At 37.7% G+C, this 27,622-nt stretch overlaps 1 protein-coding gene across 1 annotated transcript in view; it reads right to left on the bottom strand.

Annotated features, from left to right (window-relative positions):
• The window catches only part of ASAP1 (ArfGAP with SH3 domain, ankyrin repeat and PH domain 1), a 375,367-nt gene that overhangs the window by 168,264 nt on the left and 179,481 nt on the right, over window positions 1–27,622 (bottom strand). The window contains 1 exon segment of the mRNA XM_043965620.1: window positions 339–484. Coding sequence (XP_043821555.1) covers window positions 339–484 — 146 coding nt within the window.

Here is a 27,622-nt window from a genome sequence, read left to right as displayed (position 1 = left end):
GTCCAGGGTCACACAGTAAGTAAGTATCTGAGCCTAGAGTTAAATGGAGGTCTTCCTGGCTCTAGGCCTGGTGCTATAGCCACTGTGTCACTTGAAACAGATTATTTGCAGAACTTTTAAAATTCATTTAAACTACCTATGTAATTGACACCCTTGTGCATTAGAGCAAATGAAAAGACTGTACCTTTGCTCTCTCCACATTATTTAAATGGTTCTCATTGGCAGGCATGGAAATTGGCAATTTATTTTATATATAATATATATACATATATATAATTTATTTTATATATGCATTGTGATAGTACCCTAAGAGAAACTTCAGTTCTGAAATCTCTTACCAGATTTTTCAGCAGGGTGGATAGCTCCTTAGTAAGCGTGGAAAACTTTACAAAAGCAGTGCCAAGATCTGGATTATCCCGACTTAAAAAATTACTTCCAAACTTATCTAGAATTTGTGCATAGTTTTCTTCATTCTGTACATGGTCTGAAAAAGAAGAGCAAATGGCAATTTTGTCATAAACATTTATTTATTTTAAAAGAAGCTTTATTTTATTTTAATTTATGGAATAAAACAAGCATTTCTATAACGTAGCAAAATAAGATTGCCAACAAAACTGCAAATTATGTACAACTTGCTATTCCTTTTAAATAGAATAACATTATCATGTAAATTTCTTTTTTTTTCTTCCTTTCCCTCCCTCCCCTCCCCTAGGATGGCTACCATTAAACAGAAATATGTATACATATATATGTAAAATCATTCTTAACATCTATTTATCAGTTCTTTCTCTCGATGCAAGTAGTTAATTTAGGCATTTATAATAGTCAAAATAACTTATTTGCTCCAAGTTGTTGTTGTTCTTCTTTTTGGTCAATGAGGGTTAAGTGACTTGCCCAGGGTCACACAGCTAGTAAGTGTAAGTGTCTGAGGCCAGATTTGAACTCAGGTCTTCCTAATCCAAGGCCACGGCTTTACCATTGTGCCACCTAGTTGCCCCCTCCAAGTTCTTTTGTTGTTGTTGTTGTTGTTGTTGTTTTTTGGTGAGGCAATTGGGGTTAACTGACTTGCCCAAGGTCACACAGCTAGTAAGTGTTAAGTGTCTGAGGCCGGATTTGAACTCAGGTCCTCCTGACTCCAGGGCCGGTGCTCTATCCACTGCGCCACCTAGCTGCCCCCAAGTTCTTCTTAAAAAAAAAACAACTGCTTTACTGTATACAACATTCTCTTGGTTCCTCTCATTTTGCACAAGTCTATCATCAAGCTCATCATTTCTTAAAGCATAGTAGTATTCCATCACAATCACATACCACAACTTGTCCAGCCATTCCCCATTTGATGGGTATCCTTGCCTGTGAGTTTGTTAGTTAGTTATTTAAAGCACTGATTTCTTAGAAACTAGCTTAACCCTACAAACAACTGAACAAGGCTGTATTAAGCACCTACTATGTGTGAGACACAGTGCTAGATCCCGAGGGATACAAGTGAAACAGCACCTGTCTTTAAGTAGGTTACATTCTTCTGTGGGGAGAGTATTGCGCAATGAGGTTGCAAGCTGGATTGTAAGGGTTAAGAAGAGAGAGGAGAGAAAGTGAAGGCACTTATTTGCAGATGGCAGCTTCTGGTAACAGGAAAGTGAGAGACCCTCTGTACTGCCTTCATCAAACATAGGGAATAGTGTTCAGTTTTGAGAGCCGGTTTAAGAAGGTCATCATTAAGTTGGAGAACATCCAAAGGATGGTAACCAACATGGTGAAGGGCCATCCATATGAGCACTGGCTGGAAGAAACTGGGAATGTCTAATGTGGACAAAAGAAGATTCAAGAGAGGATGTGATAGCAGTCATGTAGATGAAGAAGCCAATGGGCAAACGTTGCAAAGAAGCAATTTTAGGCTTGATATTGGGAAAACCTTCCTAATAATCAGAGCTGTTCAAAAGTGGAACAGGCTGGGGGCAGCTAGGTGGCGCAGTGGATAGAACACCGGCCCTGGAGTCAGGAGGATCTGAGTTCAAATCTGACCTCAGACACTTTACACTTACTAGCTGCGTGACCCTAGGCAAGTCACTTAGCCCCAACTGCCTCACCAAAAAAAAAAAAAAAAAAAAAAAAAAAAAGTGGAACAGGCTGTCTTGAGAAATGGTGAGTTGCTCCTCCTTGGGGGTTTTCTTTTATTTAAAAAAAAATTCATACAAAGTTTATTTAAAATAGATTACAAGTGAAAAACAGTAGAAATTGGAAACTATAGCAGTTTTGATGCTTTTTTCCATAATAATGCATAAATTATGAAAAATATATATATATATTCACATTTTATTTGAATGCCCAATGATGGCCAAATCCATTTTTTGATTAAACTATTTAAGGTTTCTAGATACATACTTACATATAATCCTATTATTATATTATTGTATATATAAATAGACATTTATGGTGGTTTTGTTATTGTTTTCACTAATCTCTTTTTAGGTACTGGGAAGAAAATGGTAATTTTTCCATAGCATTTGGTTTTCCCTTAAAGAAAAGTGCTGACTTTTTAGTCATTGTTAGGCTGCTAATATTCTCAAGATATTTGGGAGGGGCTTGCCCTTCCTGATTTCCTCGGAGGTTTTTAAGTGAAAATTGGATGCTTGTTATGGAAGTGGGGTTTCCTTTCAGAAGAGGGTTAGAGAGGTATGACTATACAGTCTAGACATTGGAAGGGACCTCAGAGGTCGTCTACCACATTTCTGAATAAGAATCCCTTTTATAATATGCCTGACAAGTGGTCACCCAGACTTCACCTGAAGACCTCCCAATGATTGGGAACTCACTTATTCCTGAGTAAGAGAATAGTATTTAGAGCTGGTAGAGATCCTTGAGGTCAACTAATCAACCCTTCTCCCCTTTAGTTGACAAATGAGAAACATCAAGTACAGAGACTTGCTGCAAGGATTTAAACCCAAGGACTTTTACTCCTAATTCAGAATTCTTTCCACACTTTCCAGATGAGAAAATTGAGGTTCAGAAATGAAGTGACTTGGCCACAAAAATAGAGTCTTAAGGGGTTTCAAAGGATGATGAAAGCACTTTCAGTGAAGGGAAAGAAGGGAGACATCATCATGTAGGACAGCTTGGATCTTGAAGGGGTGGGATTTCTAGATCAATTCATAAGTTCATAGATGGAGAGCTGGAAAGGACCTCAGAATCCACCTAATCCAACCCTCTCATTTTGCAGATGATGAAAGCAGGGAGGCTGACTTGGTTGTCTGGAGTTCTTCAGGTAGTGTCAGGAGGCAAGATTTGAGCTTAGATCCTGTGATCCTAGAGTAAGTGCTCTTTCTTTTGTACTATGATGCCTCCCTCAAGGTAAAAGTGTTGGTGATTCCAGGAAAAGAGAATGGTGTGAACAAAGGAAGGTGAAGAAAATGTCTAACTGCTTTAAACATATATGCATCAGGATTCCATCATAACCATGCCTGGTGAGAAGCAGAAAGTTTTAGCAGAGTGAACATAGAGTTAGGAGACGGGAGTTTGAATCCAGACTCTGACTATTGACTGTTACTATCTCTATATCCTTACTAAGGGACAACTAGGTGGAACAGTGGATAGAACCTGGGCCTGAAGTCAGGAGGACCTGAGTTCAAATTTAGCCTCAGACAAATACAAGCTGCGTGACCTTGGGCAAGTCACTTAACCCTGTTTCAGTTGCTTTATCTGTAAAATGAGGTGGAGAAGGAATTGGTAAACTATTCCAGTATCTTTGCCAAGAAACTCTAAATTGGGTCATGAAGAGATGGACAGGACTAATTGAGTAAACCATAAGTCATGCTTAGATGTTATCTAGCTAAGAATTCAGTGAAAGCTTCTCCTGTGTCTTGACAACTTTAAACTAAAAGAAAGGATGTCTGGAAGTAAAGAAAAATCTTTCTGTTGTACTGCTTCTGCAGTACAACTTACTACTTGTGTGACCCTGGGAAAGTCATTTACTCTTTGTCTCAGTCTCTATCTGAAAAAGGGCAGGGAATAATAGCACCTACCTCCCAGAGATGTTGAGAGGATAAAATGAGCTATTTATAAAGCACTTTGAAATCCTTAAAGCACTATATAAATGTTAAGTATTATTATTATAATGATTATTAACCCCTAAAATCTTATTGCTGAATAAAATTGGGAAGAAATTTAGGACAAATTTAAGTAAAACATGTATATTCTTATACATATGTATATCTACATGTGTATATACATCTGTATGTGTGTACACATATACAATACAATACTTTGACATACTCATAAATCATATATATTCTTTTTTGTGTGTGTGAGGCAATTGGGGTTAAGTGACTTGCCCAGGGTCACATAGCTAGTAAGTGTTAGGTGTCTGAGGCTGCATTTGAACTCAAGCCCTCCTGAATCCAGGGCCAGTGCTCTATCCACTGTGCCACCTAGCTGCCCTTCATACTCATATATATTCTGAGGAATGAATCCAGGATGTGACGGAGAACTTACCAAAACTCATCAAACCTGCTGACCACTCAAATGACTCTGTCAAAAGAATTTACAACATATTGCTAAGGGAAACAGTACAATAAATTGAAAAGAGATGGGGTCAGAGGACCTGGGTTTGAATCTTTGAAATCTGCCAATTTTTGCCTGTGTGACCTTGGACAACACGCGGATCCTTTCTGGGCCTCAGTTTCCTCATCTGTAGAATGAAAGGTTAAAACTAGATGACCCTTAATGTTCCTTTGGCTATAAATCTATTATAATGTTATGAGTTGCATGATCCTAGGTAAGTCATTCTACCACATGGAGATTAAATTTCTCACTTGTAAGACAGGGATAATGAAACTTACACATTACCCATCTCACAGGATTGTGACAAAAATGCTCTGTAAACTTTAAAATGTTATGGAAATGTTAGTCGTCACTTATTATTTTCAAAGTACATCATTAAGAAACAGCAATTGTTTTTTCTGGCTGTGTGTTTCTTCCTAAAGTATCATCCTTTTTTAAGACTGATACCTTGCTAAGTTTTTAGCTGTTCAGTAACTAAAATCCAATTTGAAAACATTTTATCTTCCTACAACTTCAAACACACTATTAATAGATTGCAGTAAGAGCATGATAAAGCATTAGCTTAGATTATCTATGAGGAAACATCCCAGGAATAATAATAGTTCATATTTATAGAAACCTTTGATGTTTGCAAAGTGCTTTCCTTATAACAACCCTGTGAGCAAGTATTATTATCTCCATTTTGCATAGGAGAAAACTGAGTTTCAGGGCAATGAAGTGATTTGCCAACAGTCATACACAGGCAGCAATGGAGCCAAGAAGAAAACCCTAAATAAAATAAAGGACATGAGGAAAAACAAAGCAAACCTAATGCAGTCATGTAATAATGATGGCATTAAAAATTCATGATGTTTCCAGTTACTGTCAGCATTTCAGTTTGCATTTTTCAAACAGAAAAAGGAAAAAAAAAATCCAGATCTTACTACCGACCAAGTCCTCTAGGAAAACCAGTTCAGAAAAACACAAAAGAGGTTGGATGAGCCAAAAAAGCAGTGTGCACAGTGAAACACCACCTGTCTAAGGGCAAAATGAGGATTCACGGCCCAATACTTTGTCCTTTTTCTTGGTAGGGGGCAAGTGGAAACAATTAGAGCTTCCTGAATAAAAATTCCATCTGTTTCCAACTGCAATAGATGAGGAGTCTCTCAAACTTTAATCTATTCCCCCCAATCAAAGAAAACAAAGAACCACAGATCTGGAAGGCCCCCATAGTTACCTAGTCCAATTCCTTACCTAAAGTAAGAAACCCTGATCATTACAGAGCATGTTTATTTTGCTTGTTATGGTTATTTTATCTTATTTAAATAAAAAAAATACTCTTGTGTGGGGCAGCTAAGTGGCACAGTAGATAAAACACAGGCCCTGGATTCAGGAGTACCTGAGTTCAAATCTGACTTCAGACACTTGACACTTACTAGCTGTGTGACCCTGGGCAAGTCACTTAACCCCAACTGCCCCGCAAAAAAATTAAAAAAAAAAATACTCCTGTGAAGTAGGTAGAGAATTAGTCATTATCTCCACTTTAATAATAATAATGGTAATCAGCTTTTATGTATGGTTTGCAGGGTGCTTTTACAGATGAGGAATGAATGAGTTTTACAGGTAAAGAAACTGAGGCTCAGCAACATATCAAGTCAATTTCTTTCTTCAGGTCATACATTCTATAAGTAGTAGAATCAGGACAGAACCAAGAGGTTTTCTGATTCCAATGTCTAGTGTCTTTATGTGAAACTACTTTTCACACTTACGTATATGTATATGTGTGTATTTGTTTTCACACACACATAGGTAGTATAGGTAGGTTGATAAATTAAAATACTACATCAATAAATGGATGGGCAGTGAGGTGGACAGACATTATGAAGGCTGTTAGTACACTGTAGAAGTAGAAGGAAAAGATAAATAATTAGATAAATCAATCAACAAATACTTATTAAGGGCCTATTATTGTTGTGTGACCTTGTCACTTGTCTTAGTTTCCTTATCTATAAAACAATTTGTGGGGGCAGCTAGGTGGTACAGTACCCCTGGTATGGGGTTAAACACTAGGGACATAAAAAGAGGCAAAATTTGGTGACAGTAAAAGGTTATATATATTTATTCTATATCCCCAGGGTCTCAGGTGAAAAGGGGTCATTAGTAGAAAAAGTTTAAGAAGCCCTGACCTATATAGTAAGGAGAGGGACAGGATTTAGGGGGAAAGATAATGAGTTCTTCTTTGGATATATTGAGTTCAAGATGTTTGAAAGGCAGTTGAAGATAAGACATTAGTTAGCAGAGAGACTGGGGCAGGAAAAGTAGATTTGAGAATCATCAGCATAGAGACAGTTAAGTCCATGGGAGCTGATGATATCCCTAAGTGAAATTGCTGTTTGGCCTTCATTCTCGAAGAGGACCACGACATTAGGGTGATGTCATCACTTGCACTGAATTGAAGTGGGAGAGGGCTGTGCAAGGTCACCAACTTCACTCTCTTTTCTAGAGACATCTGGGTCCATTGGCAAGATATATATCAGGTAGACTGGAGATGACCCTGGATGTTTGTGTATTTGTTTGTTTGTTTTAAAGCAGTTGGGGTTATGTGACTTGCCCAGGGTCAAACGGCTAGTATCTGAGGTGAGATTTGAACTCAGGTCCTCCTGACTCCAGGGCCAGTGCTCTAGCCACTGCACCACCTAACTGCCCCTCTAAGTAAAGTAAAGTACTATATAGGAAGAAAAGAAGAGGGCCCAGTACAGAATCCTGAGGGATACCTACAGTGAGAAGGTGTGATCTGAAGGAGAACTGAGCAAAGGAGACAGAAGGACCTGGCAGATAGATAATTAGGAAAACCAGGAGAGTTTCTCTAAAGAGAAGGGAGTATCAAAGAGGAGAAAGTGATCAGCAGTGTTGAAGGCTGCAGAGAAAGATCAAGGAGAATGGGGATTGAAAGAAGGCCACAAGTAATCATCAATCCCAGTAATAGCACTTTGAGATTTGTAAAGCTCTTTACATATTGTTTTCTCCTTTGATCCTTATGACAACCTGGGAGGTGGATGCTGTAGTTATGTCCATTTTATAGATGAAGAAACTGAGGTAGACAGTGGAAGTTAGATTTGTTCAAGGTCACAGAGTTAAGTAAGTGACTGAGGCAGGATTCAAACTCTGGTCTTCATGATTCTAAGTTTGCTGCTCTATGCTCTGGGTCACCTGGTCTTTCATAGAACTGGTATTACTGCCCTGGGATCACAGGATCATGGATCGACAGGTAAAAGGAATATCAAAGGCCATTTAGTTCAACCTCCCTCTGACCCCTCTACATTTTACAGATGAGGAAAATGAAGCCTAGGAAGGTATTTCCTCAAGGTCATATGGGTAGGAATGGCTAGGTATCAGGTCCTCCAATTTTCTAGACAGTGTTTTTCCAATGTACCTTACCCCAGGTCAAATAAGTAGGAGAGAGTTCACTTACCCCACTTCATATCATTGACTCATCATCTCTCAAATAAAGATAATACTACTGTATTTATACTAGATTTCCCAAAGGGTTGTATAAGAATAATTCCCCAAAGGTTTTTGCTTTGTTTTGTTTTTGCAGGGCAATGAGGGTTAAGTGATTTGCCCAGAGTAACACAGCTAGTAAGTGTCAAGTGTCTGAGGTCGGATTTGAACTCAGGTCCTCCTGAATCCAGGGCTGGTGCCTTATCCACTGCTCCATCTAGCTGCCCCCAATTCCCCAAAGTTTTAGTGAAGTTTTACTATTAAAAGTTTTGGAGACATTGTGACTCATTTGTTTTGTGTGATTATGATGCTGGTGAGTCCAGAGCATACAGAGTCAGTTGAAGACCATTTAAAATATTGCTATTTACCTATTCATATTGGGGAATCAATCAGCAAGTGCTTAGTTCTTATCAGACATGGTGCTGAGATATTGTGCTGGGTGTTGGTAATATAAAGACAAAAACAAAACAATTTTTACCCTCAAGGAATTTAGATTCTAGGAGGAGAGGTAAGATGTACATATAAATGTAAGTAAATATCAAACACACACAAAGCAAATACATGGTAATTCAATGTAGGGTGGAACAAGTTACTGAACTTCCATCTAGAGTAGAGGTTCTCATACTTTTTGGCCCCTCTACATCCTTAAGAATCAGTGCTTGTGGCACAGTGGATAGAGGACCAGCCCTGAAGTCAGGAGGACCTGAATTCAAACAAGGCCTCAGACACTTATTTGTCTACGTGAACCTAGGCAAGTCACTTAACCCTTGTTGCCTCCAAAAAAACAACAACAAATGAGCAAAATAGAAACCTTACCTATTCACTTAGGTTAGTCATTGTGAAGTGTAAAAGTTCTTTGAGGGAAAATAATGAAAAAACACTAGATAAGTGTCAAGTGTCTGAGGCCAGATTTGAACTCAGGTCCTCCTGAATCCAGGGCCGGTACTTTATCTACTGCACCACCTAGCTGCCCCCACAAATTGTTTTATAGATAAGGAAACTAAGACAAGTGACAAGGTCACACAACAAGCCAGTAGCAAAATCGCATGTGTGTTCAGGGCAGGTAGATGTGCTAAACTGTCCTTAGTTATTCTAGAAATTTTGGATTTGTTGAGAGTTAGTGTGCCTTAATGGTTAAGTATAAGACTAAGAATTGAAAAAAATGGGTGACAGAAAGAAATTAAGTAGAAAATATTTTGCTTAAAAAGTACACATACTTTGAGGCTATGGAAAAGTTTTCTTCCTTTTTTTCCTGGAAAGAAATAAAATGGAAATTTGGGGGGAAATTGAAATAGATGCATTACAGTAAAACCTCATTTATCTGGAGATCAACCTTCCCATGACCTCAAGCATCTGTAACAGTTCCAAATCCCATAGCAGTTCAAATTTTAAAAAAGAAAAAAAGAGGCATTTGTTAGTGAAGGCTATCCCTCAAAAACATCCAGCAAAGACTATGAGACAAGCTGAAGACGACAACAGAAGGGTACACCCGACATATTTTTAGGCCTAAAGGGAAGGAACGTTTGGACTTGCTATGTTGGATCACTTGCTCTTTCCAAACAGACGGCAGAAGATATTTCAGTGGGAGAAGACACAGGAAAGAAGGAAGTATACAAGCAGGAGGAAGAGTCAGAAACACCAGGTTTCCTATTTTCCTCTTGAAAAAAAGCCTTTAGATTAGCAAATCAAGCCCCCATTCATTAAGCCTCTCCTTTGTTCATATGAAAAAGGCTAGAAAGACAAAAGTTTTAATAAAATTTTGCCCTAAAGGAGCCTGTATACCTCTAGTGGAAAATAACATGTACAAAAGTAGAATACCAAGTGACTTGGAAATAAAGTACTAATACTTATGGGGATATGGAAAGCTTTTAAGTAGTATTTGTATCTGAGCTGAGCCTTAAAGGAGGCAAGGGACTCTAAGAGGGGGAATATATTCCAGACAGAGGCAGGGTGCCCCGATGCCAAAGCATGGAGACGCAATATGGAATGCTAAGCTTAAGGAATGGTGAGCAGATCAGTTTGGCTATATTTTAGAAAGCAAGAAAAAAGAACAATGCAGAGCAGAGCTGGATTGTAAAGGACTTCAAATGCCAAACTGAGCAGTTTGTACTTTGTCCTAACAACAAGATAGCACCATTAACAATTCTGGAGTAGAGGAGTCACATGATCCAACTTCTGCTTCACAAAGATGGTTTTGGCAACTATGTGGAGGATGGATTAGTGAAGGAGCAAGTAACACCATGTAAAAACATGTTCTTAAAAATTTATATTCATTTGAACATTTAAGGGTTAATTGAGGAATCAGGAAAAAATGGGCAAAGACCTTCATTTGGGGAATTGCTGAACAAGTTGTGGTATATAAATGTAATGGAACACTATGGGCTATAAGAAATGGTGAGCAGGCAGATTTCAGAGAAGTATGTTGGAGAACAGCTGCTCAAACCCCCTGAAGCTTGGGATAGTGTACCCTCCACTCTGGAAGCAGTGCCCCACTTTAACAAGGAGTTAAAAGTCAAGAAATAGGCTGGGAAAATGAGCAAACAGAAAAAAATACTGACCCTAGAAAGTTTCTTTGGTGATACCCTCAGAAGAAGATAACAAAGTCAAAGCTCCTACATCCAAAGCTTCTAAGAAAAATATGAATTGGTCTCATCAATGCAATGATCCAAGACAATGCCGAAAGACTTATGGTGGAAAATGCTCTCCACATTCAGAAAAAGAACTATGGAGTCTGAATGCAGACCGAGGCATACTATTTTCACTTTTGTTGTTGCTTTTTTGTTATTGTTCTTTATTTTTTCTTGCGGTTTTTTCCCCTTTTGTTCTGATTAATGTGGAAATATGTTTAACATGATGGTAATGTATAATCTATATCAAATTGCTTACCAGCTTCAGGAGGGGAGAGGGAAAGGAGGGTAAGAGAAAAATTTAGAACTCAAAAAATATCTTTACATGTAATTGAGAAAAATTAAAATAAATATTTTTTTAAATGGGCAGAGACATTAATTATTCTCCTAATTTGGACATGAAAAATAATGATATTTTTTCTTTTTTCTTTCTTTCTTTTTTTTTTTTGCAGGGCAATGAGGGTTAAGTGACTTGCCCAGGGTCACACAGCTAGTAAGTGTCAAGTATCTGAGGCTGGATTTGAACTCAGGCCCTCCTGAATCCAGGGCTGGTGCTTTATCCACTGCACCAATTAGCTGCCCCTGTGAATAACTTTTAATAAAACAGGTAGATTGCAAATGAAGTCCTAAAGAACAAAAGCACCACCCAACATTTTTTTTTTGCATCTCTCCATTTCACAGAGGGCACGATCAAACCTTTGTGTGTAGTGTTAATCTCTTTAATGTTTTAGAAGCTCCTTATTTCCCTACTGTGAAGTTCAAATTATTTTCCTTGAAATTTCTAGCTGTGACTTTCCATCTCCCAGAGTTACTGGCCAACATTATGGCAAGGCCTCCCATTCTGTCTCCCTCCAGCTTCCTTCTTGTATTTAGCAGCTTTTCATCTACATAAAAAGGATAAACTTTCAAGCTTCTGCTGCTCCTGCTTTTTTCATTCAAAAAAACAGCTGCCCCAAAGTCTTTATGAGAAATGTTGCCCCACTGGAGCCTTCCACCTAGTCTACTCAGCCCGTGGGCCATTATGGGTTTTTCATTGTTTTTATCTCAAGAGCTTTCTTTCTTTCCGTTTTTTAAAAAAACAGTAAACAGTATATTTATTATATTTGTATTCTATACAAAAGATTTTATATGTTTGACAAACTTGCAGAAACACTTTAATGTTCACTTTTTTAGGAGATGTATCTATCATTACTCTGAGAAGGTATTTCCCCTTTCAGAATATTAACACAAAGCATGAAATTCACCACACAACTGTGCTTGGCAAAATCTTTTATGTCAAATCTTTTATCACCCAGGAGGTTATGGCTTTACAGATTAAGTCAATTCATAGGCAAGAACCATCTAGAGACCCCAAACTTTATCAGTTACGTCCCTGTAGATCTCTGCAGATTAAACAGTATGCATATATCACTGATTGAGCAGGTGACATATTCATAATAAATAAGTATATCATGTTGATCCTGAGAAGGAAATTTCATCAGGCACCACAAACTAAGGGAAATGGAATGGTGATATACTGAGCATACAAATACTGTCCTCTTGTATGACTCAGGATTCTTGATCCTATAATCCAGACTTACAAATCTAATCAAAAGGGCTTTAAATTGAAAAGGAAGGGTGAGAGAGAAAATGGAGTAGAGACAACATAGGGAGACAAGCAACTGAAACACCCATAAATTTATGTGAGATTAAATCTAAAATGGGATCCAGCAACAAAATGTTTAGCCTCCAACGATTCTATATAAACTATTGCCAACAGACAAGATGAACAAGAAATTATCATGCAAAATAGAAAAACTGACCTCACAGGTATCATTAAAATTGGTGGAATGATATTCAATGACTAGAATATGACTCTAGAAGGGCATGCTTTATTCAAAAAAGTACAGGAGGGGCAGCTAGATGGCGCAGTGGATAGAGCACCGGCCCTGTAGTCAGGAGTACCTGAGTTCAAATCTGGCCTCAGACACTTAACACTTACTAGCTGAGTGACCATGGGCAAGTCACTTAACCCCAATTGCCTCACTTAAAAAAAAAAATGGAACAGGAAAGTTTAAGTGAAGAAGGGGACAGAGTAACATTGTATATTCAGATATGTTTGTATTAGAAGACTGAGAAACTAGAGAGGTGACAATGTTAGAAAAAATTGGGATGAAGATTAATGGAGGCAGAAAAAGAAGTATATTAATTGTTGGACATATTATAGACTATTTGGAGAAACAGGAAATTGCTAAAAACTTCAGGAAGCAGTTTACAAACCTAGAAAATCATATTAGTGATGGGAAACTTCAATTATCCAGACAGATGCTAGAGCTCTCTTTTTGTGAAAAAGCAGCAGAGCTAATAATTTCCTGAATTACCTTAATGATAATTTCAAATTTCTAAAAGTAGAACCAACAAGGGGAAATTCTTTTCTGAATTTGATTCTCACAAACATGGAGGAAATAACTGTTCTGAGGATCTAGATTCAAATCCCGATTCTACTTACTACCTGTGGAACCTTGGGCAAGTCCCTTAAGCTACCCGAACCTTGGTTTCCTCCAATGTAAAATAAAAGAGGTTTTGCTAGAATCTAGTTACCAGATGAATTCCCAGATGAAGTCAATAACTCTTTAGTGAACTCAGAAAGATCATCTAGAAGCAAGAGCTCAATCTTCCAATTTGTACAGAAAGTTGGGAATAGTCTAACATGTGTCCTAGATTTGGGAGGAACAGATTTCAAAGTTTCAACAAAAGGACAGGTAGTATATCTCATGGTTTGAAGTTTTGTGGGTGATGTCAACTTAGAATTGGAAGCTCTTAAGAATGAAATTCTGAGTCGAATTGTGGTAGCATGCACCAACTACCCAGGGAGGCTGAGAATGATGAATTACTTGATCCCTAAAGTCAATCTGGAGTACACATTGAAGGCTGTTAGCAATGCAGTGAGTCCCTGGGAACAGAGGGCTGCCGAGCTGTCTGAAGAGAGAGAAAACTTTCTAGATCAAAAATCAACAATGGAACTCGTTAAAACATCTGTGCCAATCAGCAGAGGGATCAGGGCCACGAGTGCAGCCTGGGTGTGAGAAATAGACAGTCTCAAATAAAATAAAGTGAAAGAAAGGAAAGGAAAAAAGGAGGGGTGGGGGGAATAATAAATTTAGAAACAAAGAAAACCAATTCTGATGAGAAATAAAAAGTATGAGTGTCTAAAAATATTGTTTTAGGTCCACAGGAATCCCACCAACCATCTTAGATTTTAAAAAGACATACGGAGGGCAGCTAGGTGACACCCTGGATTCAGGAGGACCTGAGTTCAAATCCGGCCTCAGACACGTGACATTTACTAGCTGTTTTTATTAGGTTGAGCTGGGAGATATAGTGTCCAGGACCAAGAAGATGATCATTTCAAAGTACTCTGCCCTTGTTATAAAACATGAGCAGTAATGTGCTCAACTTTGAATACAATCTCTTAGAAAAATGACAGTGGGGGCAGCTAGATGGCGCAGTGGATAGAGCACTGGCCCTGGATTCAGGAGTACCTGAGTTCAAATCTGACCTCAGACACTTAATAGCTAGCTGTGTGACCCTGGGCAAGTCGCTTAACCCCAATTGCCTCACTAAAAAAAAAAAAAGAAAGAAAGAAAGAAAAATGACAGTGTACAAAGTGGGCAATCAGGTGATAGAGGACATGCCATATGAAGATAAGTTAAAGGAACTGGGGATCTTTAACTTAGGGAAAAAAAACTTGGCAGGGGAGCAGAGGGAACCAAGACTGCTGTATTCAAATATGTGAAATTTTCTTATGAAGAGAATATGGGATAAATATCTTTTGGTGGGACAAGTAAGAACAAACAAGTTACAAATTTAGGTTGTGAGGAACAATAATTACAAGATTTCTTCTTCTTCTGAAATTCTAAATTTCATTTTCTGTTTCAAATTCCCTCTCCCTCCACCCCTCTCCTACCCATTGAAAAGGCAAGAAATACAATACTCATTATACATATGAAGTCATGCAAAACATTTCTGCATGAGACATGTTGAAAAAAAAAAAAAGCAAGAAAAATAAAGAGGAAAAAAATGCTTCAATTTGCACTCAAAGCATCATCCAACAGTCCATCAGTTCTCTATCTGGATGTAGATAGCATTTTTTATTGTAAGTCTTTTAGAACTATCATGATCAGAGCAAGAAAAAACAAAGTTAACCAAAGGTAGAATGGGTTGTTTTGGGAGGAAGTACATTTTCTTGCTAGAATTATTATGCAAATGACTATCTGTCAGGGATGTGTTGTAAATAAGGAGATTCTTCAAGTTCAAGTAAAGGGTGGAATAGCTGGGAGGTTTCTTTAATTAAAAAACAATTCTTTCTATGATTACAAACTTGACAAACATAGACACTTCCTTATACCAAGGACAGAAAAAGAAGATTGTATGAGACCCTAAAAATTCCCTATTGTCAATGGGTTTTTTTTTTTTGTAAAATATATCCCTAGCACTTTAGTGTACACATTAAGTGCTTGTTGTAGTATATATATATATGATTTAACTCAGCAATTCTAGCAATACTCTGCTTCTGTGTGTACCACTCTGAATTTCCTTCTGTTTTCCCTTGTGTATTTTTAAAACTTCTTTACACTTTTCTCTCTTGATTTTGGGAAGGGAGGACATTACTATCACTACCCTATTTTCCTTGCTACCCGAAATGACTTTCTGTATAACTATGTGCAAGCAAACAGATCCACGTATTGGTTACAACTAAAAATATAAGCTTCATTCTGTATGTGAGATCCCTTCAAACTCTGAAATCCTGTGTTTCTGTGATTTTAGAATTCAAGGGACCTTAGAGAATAACTTGTTCAAACTTATTGTTTTATAGCAGAAAACTGAGTGAAATGACAAAGCATGCAACAAGTGAAGAAGCAGAGACCTTCAAGGACATTCCAAGGCAGCTTAAACCAAGGTGCAAAATCTGGGGAGAGAAAGGAATTTATTTATTAAGCTCCTGCTATGCTCCAGGCACCAGGCTAAGATCTTTACAAATATCTCATTTGATCCATGCAACAATCCTAGGAGATAAGTGCTATCATTAGCATTCCCATTGGATGGGTCAAGAAACAGAGGAAGAGGTTAAGGGAATTGCTCAGGGTCACATAGCTATTAAGTGTCTGGGGCTGGATTTGAACTCAAGAAGATGAGTCTTCCTGACTCCAGGCCTGGCATTCTATCCACTGGGCGTCCTTGCTGCTTAGCTAGGAAAATGAAGAGTGTACTTCAAATTGATCAGAGTCCAGATCTAGAAGAGGCTTTAGAGATGTGAGAAAATAATGGGATTCAGAAGATACTCAAAGGCTCACCTCAAGATTAATCTAAACTGATTGAATTAAATGAGAGTGATTGACTTTGCTGATTAGCCTACTTCAAGTTAACTAGATTGTAACCACACCTGGCTGATCCTTAAGGAGGTATTGTTCTCAGAATCTAAGGACTTTGAACTCAACTCAGGACCACCTTCAAGTCCAGTGAACCAATGGATTTGGATGACACCTACCAATCAGCTGGAAGCAGTGTGTAAGGACCGCTTCTGCTCCAGACTTATAAAAAGCTTCCACACTCAGTTTGAGAGGAGTTCATGGTTGAAGTAGGCTCCTGGCAGAGGACTTGAAGAAGAACCAGAACAGGCTGGAACTCTAGGCTAGATAGGCTTTTTCTTAACTCCATGTGTTCTTTTTTTTCTTCTAATACCTAGTATGCTTTAATAAATGCTTAATTCCCAAAGACTAGTGCTAAAACTTCTAATTTAAGGCGACCACTCATTAGATTTTAGACATCATAGCTAGAGTTTTAGCCCCTTATAAAGACCATCTAGTCCACTTACTACATTTTTGTTTTGTTTTGCGGGGCAATGGGGGTTAAGTGAGTTGCCCAGGGTCACATAGCTAGTAAGTGTCAAGTAGCTGAGGTCAGATTTGAACTCAGGTCCTCCTGAATCCAGGGCCTGTGTTTTATACACTGTGCTACCTAGCTGCCCCCCACCCACCACATTTTACAAATGATGCAACTGCAGACCAGAAAAGAAAACTGACTTGCCCAAAGAAACACAGGTAGTAAGGAGTAAAGCTGCGATTTGAACCCAGGTCCTCTGAATTTGGCACCAGCACATTTTCCAAATCTCCTGTAGAATGAGGCTTAGAGTCAGGAAGATCTGGTTCAAATCTTGCCTCCAACTTTTACTCAATGTATGACCCTAGGAAAGTCACTTATCCTGTTGGCCTCAGTTTTCCCAATTGTAAAATGGGGATAATAATATCACCTACTTCATGGGGTTGTTGTGAGGACCAAATGAAATATCTATAAAAACTCTTAACACAGTGCCTGGCACATAGTAGGTGTTTAATAAATGCTTGTTTTCCTTTCGTGTTTCCTACTCTGTTCAACATACTTAAGTAAACATGAAGATGAATAACACATGGCTTCTAAGTTTAACATCATAATCTTACAAACTTGAAAAGATGAGTAAAATTACATTTGAATGTAGCACTTCAATCACATAAGATCATGAAAGAGTTTAAGAACTAAATCGTTTAAAAAATTATCTTCTACTTGTGTTTTAGATGCATATTCCCTTAAAGGGATCAAATGGTGAGTGATTATGTCCAAAACTATGGCTTCATCCTATAATGTCAACAACGGATTTCACTTACAACAAGCCCCTCAAAATTCATATCCAGGTTCAAAATTACCAATGGGATTCAATTTATGGATAACAGCTTTCCAGAGGTTACTTTTGCATAGATACTTTGAAATTGTTTATTACATGAAAGGGTTATTATAATTCTTTTGCCATGTATTGTCAAACATATTACCATATGAACATTCCTTTGAATTTATGTAGGTGTGCTGTACATAGTACAGAGAAGTAAGCAAATTAAAGAGATACTGGCCCTGTCTCCTCAGAATTTACAATATAAACTGAATGGTAGCTGCAACAGCTAACATAAATATATAGTTTTAAAATTTGAAAAGTTAGTGTTTATATATGTTATCACATTTAAATCTGACTAACAACGCTGGAAAATGGGTGCTATTGTCCCTAGCTATAAATTGAGGTTAATAATTAATCCTCTAGAACCTAGGCTTAGAGGGGTGAAGTGACTTTCCCAGAGTGACAAAGCTAGTAAGTGTCTGAGGCAGAATCTGAACTCAAGTATCTGAGTCCAAGTCCAAAACTCTACCCTCTATGCCACATAACTGGAAAATAGTTAGAACTTCTCCCAAGCAGAACAGGCTGCCTTCCTCTGACTGATAATCTTAAAGAAAAGGCTGGCCACTTGTAAGAAGAGAAATTGAAAACTTTCACTGAAAATCCCACTATATGAAGTAGAATATTGTCATTGTCATGGTCATCACCACCACCACCATCATCATCATCTTCATCATCATCAGTTAACTCATTTATCTTAGCTTTTTCCATGAGGTTCAGATGGAAATGGTTTGAAATAAATGACTACCTTCTGTAACTTAATAAAAATATTGGGATATAAGCTCATCTTGCATGGGAAAATTACAGGAGCACAGAGGAGACAGATGACATTTAGTTCTCAGGTAATTTTAATTTCTCTCCATTATGTCTCTATATTTTGAAGCTTTTTCGTTCCAGATGTTTTAAAAATTATAAGTATCAGATATGAAGACATCTATTTAAAATGTTTTTTAGATGTTTATGGCTCTATGTTCTTTCTGAGCACTTGTAGGCAATAGTTCCCTTTATGTAATGATGCCCTGCTGCAAGGATAGTTTATGTATTAAATTCTCAAGAATATTTTTGACTTTTTATTAGTAGTATGAAAATCTGTCATCTATTTGTTCATGAAGAAAGGTTCAGGTGCTTTATTTTAGCTACCTGATCTTTCTAGGGACATACTAGATGCCAATTTCTTTTGTAGTTTACAAACTTATCTATTTTTATTTCATCATGTGACAAATGGAGTGACATCAACTGTTGGAAAGCTCCACCATGAGGAGAAGGCATCTGAGGGCAAGCCATGTGGCTTGGAAGGTCAGTTCCTTGGCGTCAGGAAGTGACATTTGATGTTTCCAGTTTAGACAGGAGGCTTGTGGGATGAAGAAGGGGTAAAGCGCTCTCTCTCTCTCTCTCTCTCTCTCTCTCTCTCTCTCTCTCTCTCTCTCGTCAGGATCTCATGGGGAGTGGAGCTAGAAATGCTGGCATCTAGGCCTCTTTCTCTTTCTTCACCAAATTCTTACGCCCCTTCATAAATGCTTAAAAGTCTAAACTCTTGCTAAAGCTTCTAATTTATTGGTGACCACTCATTAGATTTTTAGACAGTATAGCTAGAATTTTATCCCCTTACAATCAATTACATTTTTTTCCTTTCCAATTATTAAAATTTATTTTTTCCCTTCCTCTCATCTCTTCCCTACTGGGAAAAAGAAAAGAAAAACAAAACCCTGAAAACAAACAAGCATAGTAAAATAAAATAAATTCCTATACTGGCCACATCCCAAAATATGACAATGATATCTTACAGCTTTACCTACTTCATTAGATCATCTGCATAGATCAATAAATTTGAGCTCCTTAAGCATAACCTTTCTGTAATTTGAGACAGCGATCACCAGATCCAAAATCACTCTAAAAAAACTCCATTTCTATAAACAAATCTCCATGACTCAAACATTTGTTCAACACTATTTTATCAACACATTGTTAGATGAGTTCATGTGGCCATTGCTCATGGAGTGTGCTTTGTGATTCTCTTCTTGGAGCTTAGCCACTTCAGAGGCTCCATCCAGAGATAAACTACTTTGGGTTAAATTTGACAAACCCAGCAGCCTAGACCTGCTGTTAATATTTACTATTGCTTTGTGAAGAGAAGCCTATTTATTTCCAAAGCACTTCTGTATTTTAACATGTATTCTGAGAATATTCTGATGCTCTTTGACCAGGAAATGTTCATCTTTCTCTAGCTGCTTGGAATTCAGAAGGCCTTTGTTTTGTAAACCCTGTATATGTTTTTTCTTTGAGTAACTTCTAGATTTGCCATCATCCTGTTATGAAGAGACTACCCACACCAATGAGACCATAGATATATCAAAGTATTCTGTTTTTTCAAGAAGTAAAAAAATTATCAGCAAAGTATATAGGCAGTATGTCACAGTCAATAGAATACTCAACTTGGAATAATCAACAAAGAGAAGCATTCAGAGGAATTCAGGTAAGCCTTCTCAGCCAGTGTGAGGTTCTTACTGGGATTTGGAAGGAAGCCAGGAGCCAGAGATATGGGAGAGATTTTCGGGTATGGGGATAGCCAGTGAAAATGTCTGGAATCAGGAGATGGAGTGTCTTTTACAAGGAACAGAAAGGAGGTCAATATTACTGGATTGCAGAGCATGTTGAGGTGAGTAAGGTATAAGAAGAACAAAAAAGTAGGAGGGAGCTAATTTATGAAGTGTTTGAATGCCAAAGAGGATTTTACATTTAATCCTAGAGATGAGAGTGAGCCATTGCAATTTAAATCACTTAGCCTTTCCGAATCTCAGTTTCTTCATCTCTAAATTGGAAGGTATCTAAATCCTTGATTATCATAATTTCCCCCCTGGAATTCCCAAGATAATGTCTGAAGTCCTTCTGATAGAAGAGGCTTCAGATGCATATGCAGAAAATCACAACTTTAATCCATATATAGCACTTAGCAATCTGGTAATGGTCTATAAGAAGGATGAAATTCATTTTAAGGGGCTAAAATTCTAGCTATACTGTCTAAAATATCTAATGAGTGGTAGCCAATAAATTATAAGCTTTAGCAAGAGTTTAGATTTTTAAGCATTTATTAAGGAGAATAAGAATTTGGTGAAGAGAGAAAGGCCTAGATTCATCTATCTATCAAAGGGAGAGCTCATCTTTAGGTCCTCTCTCCACCAGAGTCCTCACGAAAGACAGTGAGAGCCAGCCTCGCCCCCTCTTCCTCCCACAAGCAAACATCACTTCATGATGCCAAAGAAAAGCCACATGTCTTGTCCTCAGGCACCTTCTCCTCATGAGGGGGGTGGGGGGAGGGCCTCCTCCTACAGTAAGTCTCCAGCAGATGGCATCATTCCAATCATTACAGCATTAAAGTTCAAACTAACTGTTTAATCTTTGGTCAAATTATCCTCCTTACAAAATCAAATTTATCATTATCTAGAAATACCTTTAAATGCAATGGAACCTTTTGTATAGTGAAAAAAAGCAACCTATTTGAACTACTTATTACTGTATATTAATTTATTATTATTATAATTTTGCAGGGCAATGGGGGTTAAGTGACTTGCCCAGGGTCACACAGCTAGTAAGTGTCAAGTGTCTGAGGTCAGATTTGAACTCTGGTCCTCCTGAATCCAGAGCCAGTGCTTTATCCACTGTACCATCTAGCTTCTCTCTTATTACTGTATATTAATTTAAAAGAATTTTTAGAAAATGTATTATCAACAAAGTTAACTAGTGTCTTAATTTTATTAGTTAATGTCATCCAAGTGCATATGCCATATTCTAGGAAGTTCATTCATGAAGAAATGTTTCCTTTACCATTCATTAGCTATTAATACAATGATCCAAGAAAGGACTCATAATGGAAAATGCTTTCCACATCCAGAAAAAAGAACTGTGGAATCTAAATGCAGATTGAACCACACTGTTTCTACTTTTTTGAAGTTTTTCCCTTTTGTTCTGATTATTCTTTCACAACATGATTAATGGAGAAATATGTTTAATGTGATTGTACATATATAACCTGTATCAGATTGCTTTCTGTTTTGCAGAGGGAGGAGGAAAGGGAGAGAGGAAGAAAAATTTGGAACTCAAAATCTTATAAAAACAAATGTTGAAAACTATCTTTATATGTAACTGGAAAAAAAAATAAAATACTTTTAAGATTGAAAAAATCCCATTCATTAGCTGTTTTTTAAAAAAAGTAATAAATAATAATAATAGCTAGCATTTATATATCACTTTAAAGTTTGCAATGTGCTTTACACATATTATTTCATTTTATCCTTACAACAGCCCTAGGAATTGGGTGCTATAACAATGTGGATAGTGCTATAACCAGTAGGCCTTCCTATGCCAAACAACGCCATTAGTCAATAAGCATTTATTAAGTGCTTACTTTGTGCAAGGCACTATGCTAAGTGTTGGGGATACAAAGAAGGATGAACTAAAGTATAGTTTCTCCTCTAAAGGAGCTCACCCAAAGGATGGGAGAAGGCAGAGGGACAATATGCAAAAAAAATTGTGCATATAAAATATACATACATATAATCTAAATGGCAAGCAATCTCCAGAGGGGAGGCATTGGGAAAAGTGGGGGGGGGGGGAGGGAGAAAGGCCTTTTCCAGAAAGTGTAACTTAACTTGAACTTTGAAGGAAACCAGGGAAGCCAGAAAGTGGAATTTGAAGGGAGAGCTTTCCAGGCACAGGGGTCAGCCAATGAAAAAGCATGAAGTAGTTCTGGCTAGTGTCCTATATAGGGAACAGCAAGGAGGCTGGATAATAGACTATGTCAAGGGAATAAAATGTAAGGAAAGTGGAAGGGTTGGAAGAGGCCAGATTGTGAAAGGCTTTAAGAATCTAATAGAGGGTTTATAGATGATTCTGGAGGTAATAGGGAGTCCATGGAATATATTTAGTAATTGGGGTAAATGAATAACCTGGTGAGACCCACCCTTTTCTTTCTTTCTTTTTTTCTTTCTTTCTTTTTTTGTTTTTTTTTCAGGGCAATGGGGGTTAAGTGACTTGCCCAGGGTCACACAGCTAGTTAAGTGTCAAGTGTCTGAGGCTGGATTTGAACTCAGGTCCTTCTGAATCCAAGGCCAGTGCTTTATCCACTGCGCCACCTAGCTGCCCCCAAGACCTGCCCTTTTCAAAAATCACTTTGTCAGTGGGGTGAAGGTAGTTTGGAGGGGCCAGAGAATTGAGGCATGGCTGCCCACAAGAAGGTTATTACAATAGTCTGGGCATGAGGGTGTCTATGACAAAGGAGAAAAGGGGGCATATGCCAGAAATGCTATGAAAGTAGAAATGGGAAGACTCAGCAATATAATGGATATGAGGGGTGCCTGAGAATGAGAAATTAAGAATGCCATTGAGATAGCGACCTGGAACCATGGTATTACCCTTGACAGTAATAAAGAAGTTCAGAAGAGGGAAGTATTTTGGAGGGAAAGATAATAAATATATTTTCTATGCATCATCTCTCTAATTTGAAACATATATATATATATATATAAGCTATATTCACTAACATACTTGGTAGTTCAACTCTGAAATCTTCTGTTTCATTTTATATCATGTGTGATCCTCCTAAGATACAAAAACTTGCTTAGTACCAAAAAATAAATCTATGGAGAAAGTCACCAATTAATTTGACTTAAACACAAATTTATGGAATCCTTGAGAAATGATTTCTTACAGATTTTCCACTTTATCATTCTTTTTTCCTAAATGTAAAAAATAAACCTCTTTCTTTCCAGCTCTGTATAAATTTATGAAACCATCCATGATAATTTAACTCTATTTTAGAAATAAGACTTTGATATCATATGCTTATAATCAAATTACATACCATTGTCTTTTTGTGTGTGTGATAAAGGATTTAGGAGTCCCAATTTTCAGTCATAGAATGTTATGGACTTGCAAATGATACCATGTGTTGTTAATAAGACAAAGTCTGTTCTGATGGCATGTGCTTCTAATCTTTTAATCAAACAAAATATGTTGGCATAAAAGTTAAGGAAGCCACTATAAAACCAACATTAGCTACAATAGTCTCTCACCAAGATTATAGATGCTGTTGCTGTATCTTTAAGAGAGGCTACAGAATCTTGAAGAAACAGTTTTGCTGTTATTCTACAAGAAATCATCCATGAAGACCCTGTTTTCATTTTGGTGACTGGAGAGAGACTTAGTAAAATACTCAGAAAGAGAACGAAGAGGGTTCTTGTAAAGAGACTTGACTAGTTAGCACAAAGGAACCGAATGGTGTGGGACTGTGTTTTCAGAAGTGAAGTCTTCAGAAGTTACAGTGAGGGTTCGATGAGTGATTGTGATCACTTTCATGTTTAAAGTATTATAATTATTTATTCCCATCTTTGCTTTTTAAAAACTTATTTCAGTTAACTAAAAAAATAGATATCATTTATATAGTGTTTTAAGGGTTGCAAAGTGATTTTCTATATATGTGAATGAGAGAGAGAGTCATTAGATACTTACAAAAATCCTGTAGCATGGCAAGTGGTATTATGATTTCTATTTGATAGAGGAGGAAACCGATCAAGATTAAGTGACTTGCCCAGGATCCTAGAGCTAGTGTTTATGTTTGAGGTACACTTGAGGTACTATTTGAACTAAGGTCTTACTGGCTTCAAGTCCATACTCCATGTAATGTACTACTTAATTATTTCATATACTAAATTATATTTAGAAACCCCAATATGTATTTAATACCAGAAGACTATGGAACCATATTTATATAAAAAATTAGCTTCTACTGGTAAAGAAGACTTCTCTAATTAATTAAATAATGTTTTATTAACTGGGCTGGTGATTCTAAGTTTAGTTAATTGAAAGCCATGTTGAAATTTTATTAACTAATGAGTAAAATATACATATCCCCTAGATTACACTAGGAGTTGAGATGATTAAGATTAAATCAGGGAATGAGTATAAAGAGTAATCTACAAGTAAGACTCATAGATTCTAGACCCTGTTTAACCCTGCTCCATAATAAAACAAATACTGATTTTTTAAATAACATCCTGCAAATATTCATAGAGGACCAAGTCAGCATTATCCTGCCTCTCTTGAATTCTTAGGCTAAAGAAGTAAATGCTCAAAGTGGGCTAGTAAAGAAGAAACGGTAAAAAATTTATGAAGCTCCTGAATCACAGATTCACAGAATTTCAAAGCCAGAAAAAACTGCAGAGGTCATTTCCACTCCTGCTAGGAGCATAAACTCCTATACAATATCCCTCTAGTTAGAAGGCATCTGAAGTAGCAAGGTAATCTGAGGGAAAGACAGGGTGTGGTATGTGCCAGGTGGTTCATACCACTACCACCACTTCAACTCCTACCTTCTCTTGGACTCTAATGAAGACAGCCAATGACCCAGAGCCCAAGAGCCCAGAGAAATGCAATGCCTTGCAGACCTCCAATAATGCTTCAACCTCAGCCATCATCTGGAGAAGCAATGCTTGTATTTGACTTGTCAACTGCCTCTGCATGTAGTACAGCGTCAACCTCTCTAATAGCCCAGAAAAGAAAATCCTCACCATAAGAGTCCTTAGAACTATCAAAAAGCTCAACATAAGAAACAGATATAGTTCAGTGGAAATGGCATCATGAAGAAGATACATTACCATTTGCTTAGCTGCAGCATCTCAACAACCAATGGAACTTTCCAACTAACTTGTAGTGAAAACTTCCTTTATGTGTCTCCTCCATTACAATGTGAGTCCTTTGAAAAGTAGGAACTGTTTTGCTCTTCTATTTGTATCCCCAGCACTTAGCACAGTACTTTATACATTGTTGTTCAGTGATTCAATTGTTTCTGATTCTTCATGACCCCATGGATGCCAGATCCTTCAATCCCCGATTAATTCTTGAAGTCTGCCCAAGTTCATGTTTGTTGTTTCCATGATACCATCTATCCATCTCATCCTCTGCCATGCCCTTTTCCTTTTGCCTTCAATCTTTCCAATATGAGGATCTTTTCTGATGAGTCCTGTCTTCTTATTATGTGGCCAAAGTAATTAAACTTTAGCTCCAGTATTTGACCTTACAGTGAATAGCCTGAATTAATTTCTTTAAGTATTGACTAATTTGATCTCCTTGCTATCCACAGGACTGTGGCTCTCAGGCTTCCTTATGGTCCATCTCTCTCTCTCTCTCTCTCTCTCTCTCTCTCTCTCTCTCTCTCTCTCTCTCTTTTTGCAGGGCAATGAGGGTTAAGTGACTTGCCCAGGGTCACACAGCTAGTAAAAGTCAATTGTCTGAGGCCAGATTTGAACTCAGGTCCTCCTGAATCCAGGGCTGGTGCTGTATCCACTGTGCCACCTAGCTGCCCCTATAGTCCAACTCTTACAGCTATCCATTGCTACTGGAAAAAACCATAACTTTGACCATATGGACTTTTGTCAGCAAGGTGATTTCTGTGCTCTTCAGTATGTTGTCCAGATTTGCCATAGCTTTTCTTTCAAGGAGCAAGCATCTTTTGGGGGGTGGGGAATGAGGGTTAAGTGACTTGTCCAGGGTCACACAGCTAGTGTCAAATGTCTGAATCTGGGTTTGAACTCAGGTCCTCCTGAATCCAGGGCCTGTGCTTTATCTACTGTACCACCCAGCTGCCCCCGAGCAAGCATATTTTAATTTCACAGCTTCAGTTGCCATCTGCAGTGATCATTGAGCTGGCTTTTAATACATGGTGTGGTTTTTTTTTTCACACATTCACTTATTCATCTGGCCTCTCCTTGGAAGCTTTTTTTTTGGGGGGGGGGGGGTGAGACAATTGGGGTTAAGTGACTTGCCCAGGGTCACACAGCTAGTAAGTGTCAAGTGTCTGAGGCCAGATTTGAACTCAGGTCCTCCTGAATCCAGGGCCTGTGCTTTATCCACTATGCCACCTAGCTGCCCCCCTTGGAGGCTTTTAATATTAGAAAGCTAAGAATTTATCAAGATAGTCCATTCCAGGATAGCTAACTAGAATAACTGAAGAACCCACAAGCCTGAGCACAAGTGTGGGATTTGTCCCTCTGGGTTTTTTTCTGTGTTTGGGAGGAAACCAACATATACATTGTAAGAAGAAAATGAAAGTGTAGAAGAGGAGGCTCCTATAGGAAGAGGGGAATGATTTGGCCAAAACCAATTCAGTCTAAATAGGAAAATTTTTCAGGGAAGGAAATCTAAATAGACACTTCATAGCTTTATAGAAAACATAAAAAGCAAGGGATATTCTCCTTAAAGAACTGCAATTTATTTTGCATGCTTACAATTTTTTAAAAAGCTTCATTCAATCTTACCCAGCAAATTCATTGTTACCATCAAATGGATTAGGCCCTCTTAATCATTATAAGACAGGAATGCAGAAGATAATTTTTAGAAGTCAAGTGCATGAAGAAATATTTCAACATTTCACATATCTTCACTAATTGAACTTGTACAAATACCCAGGCTGATAATTGAATTCAGATCCTCTTATCCCAAATAAGAGCTGTTTCTACTACACTAAAAAAAATTATCTATAAGCAATTTTCCTAAATTAGGGTTAATATTAGTTATACAATCTAGAAACATTTATTAAGGACAAAAATGAAACAGTTTCTGTCTTCAATTAATTTACATTTGGTCCAAAATTCTAAAAACATATGACAATGAAATGTAATCTCTCTGAGGACTACCCCACCCCTCCAGCTTTTGTATCCCCAGCACTTAGCACACAGTGCAGGACACATGGTAGGAGCTTATTAAATGTTTACTGAATGAATGGTTTGGAAATTCATTAATTTACTCATTAGTACAGAGGCAGCTAGGTGGCGCAATGGATAAAGCACCGGCTCTGGATTCAGGAGGACCAGAGTTCAAATCCAGCCTCAGACACTTGACACTAGCTGTGTGACCCTGGGCAAGTCACTTAAACCTCACTGCCCTGCCCTGCCCTGCCCAAACAAACAAACAAACAATTTACTCATTAGTTCATCCAATAAACATCTAGTAAATGTCTTCTGTCTGCCAACCCTTACACTAGGAACCCCTGGACAATTCAGCTCATAGAAATGATGGTGAATTCTGGTGCTAGTGGCAAGAACAGGATCAGCTCTAATTCTAGTTCTGTGTGAACTTGGTTATATCACTTAGCTACTCTGGATCTCAGTTTTGTCATCTGTAAAATGAGGTAATCAGATGAGATGATTTCTAAAGATGCTTTCCAGTTCTA

The sequence above is a fragment of the Dromiciops gliroides genome, chromosome 1 (genome assembly GCF_019393635.1).
Source record: "Dromiciops gliroides isolate mDroGli1 chromosome 1, mDroGli1.pri, whole genome shotgun sequence".
Lineage (NCBI taxonomy): Eukaryota > Metazoa > Chordata > Mammalia > Microbiotheria > Microbiotheriidae > Dromiciops > Dromiciops gliroides.
Note: the sequence above shows the minus strand (reverse complement) of the source record. Positions and strands in the feature narration are given on the sequence as shown.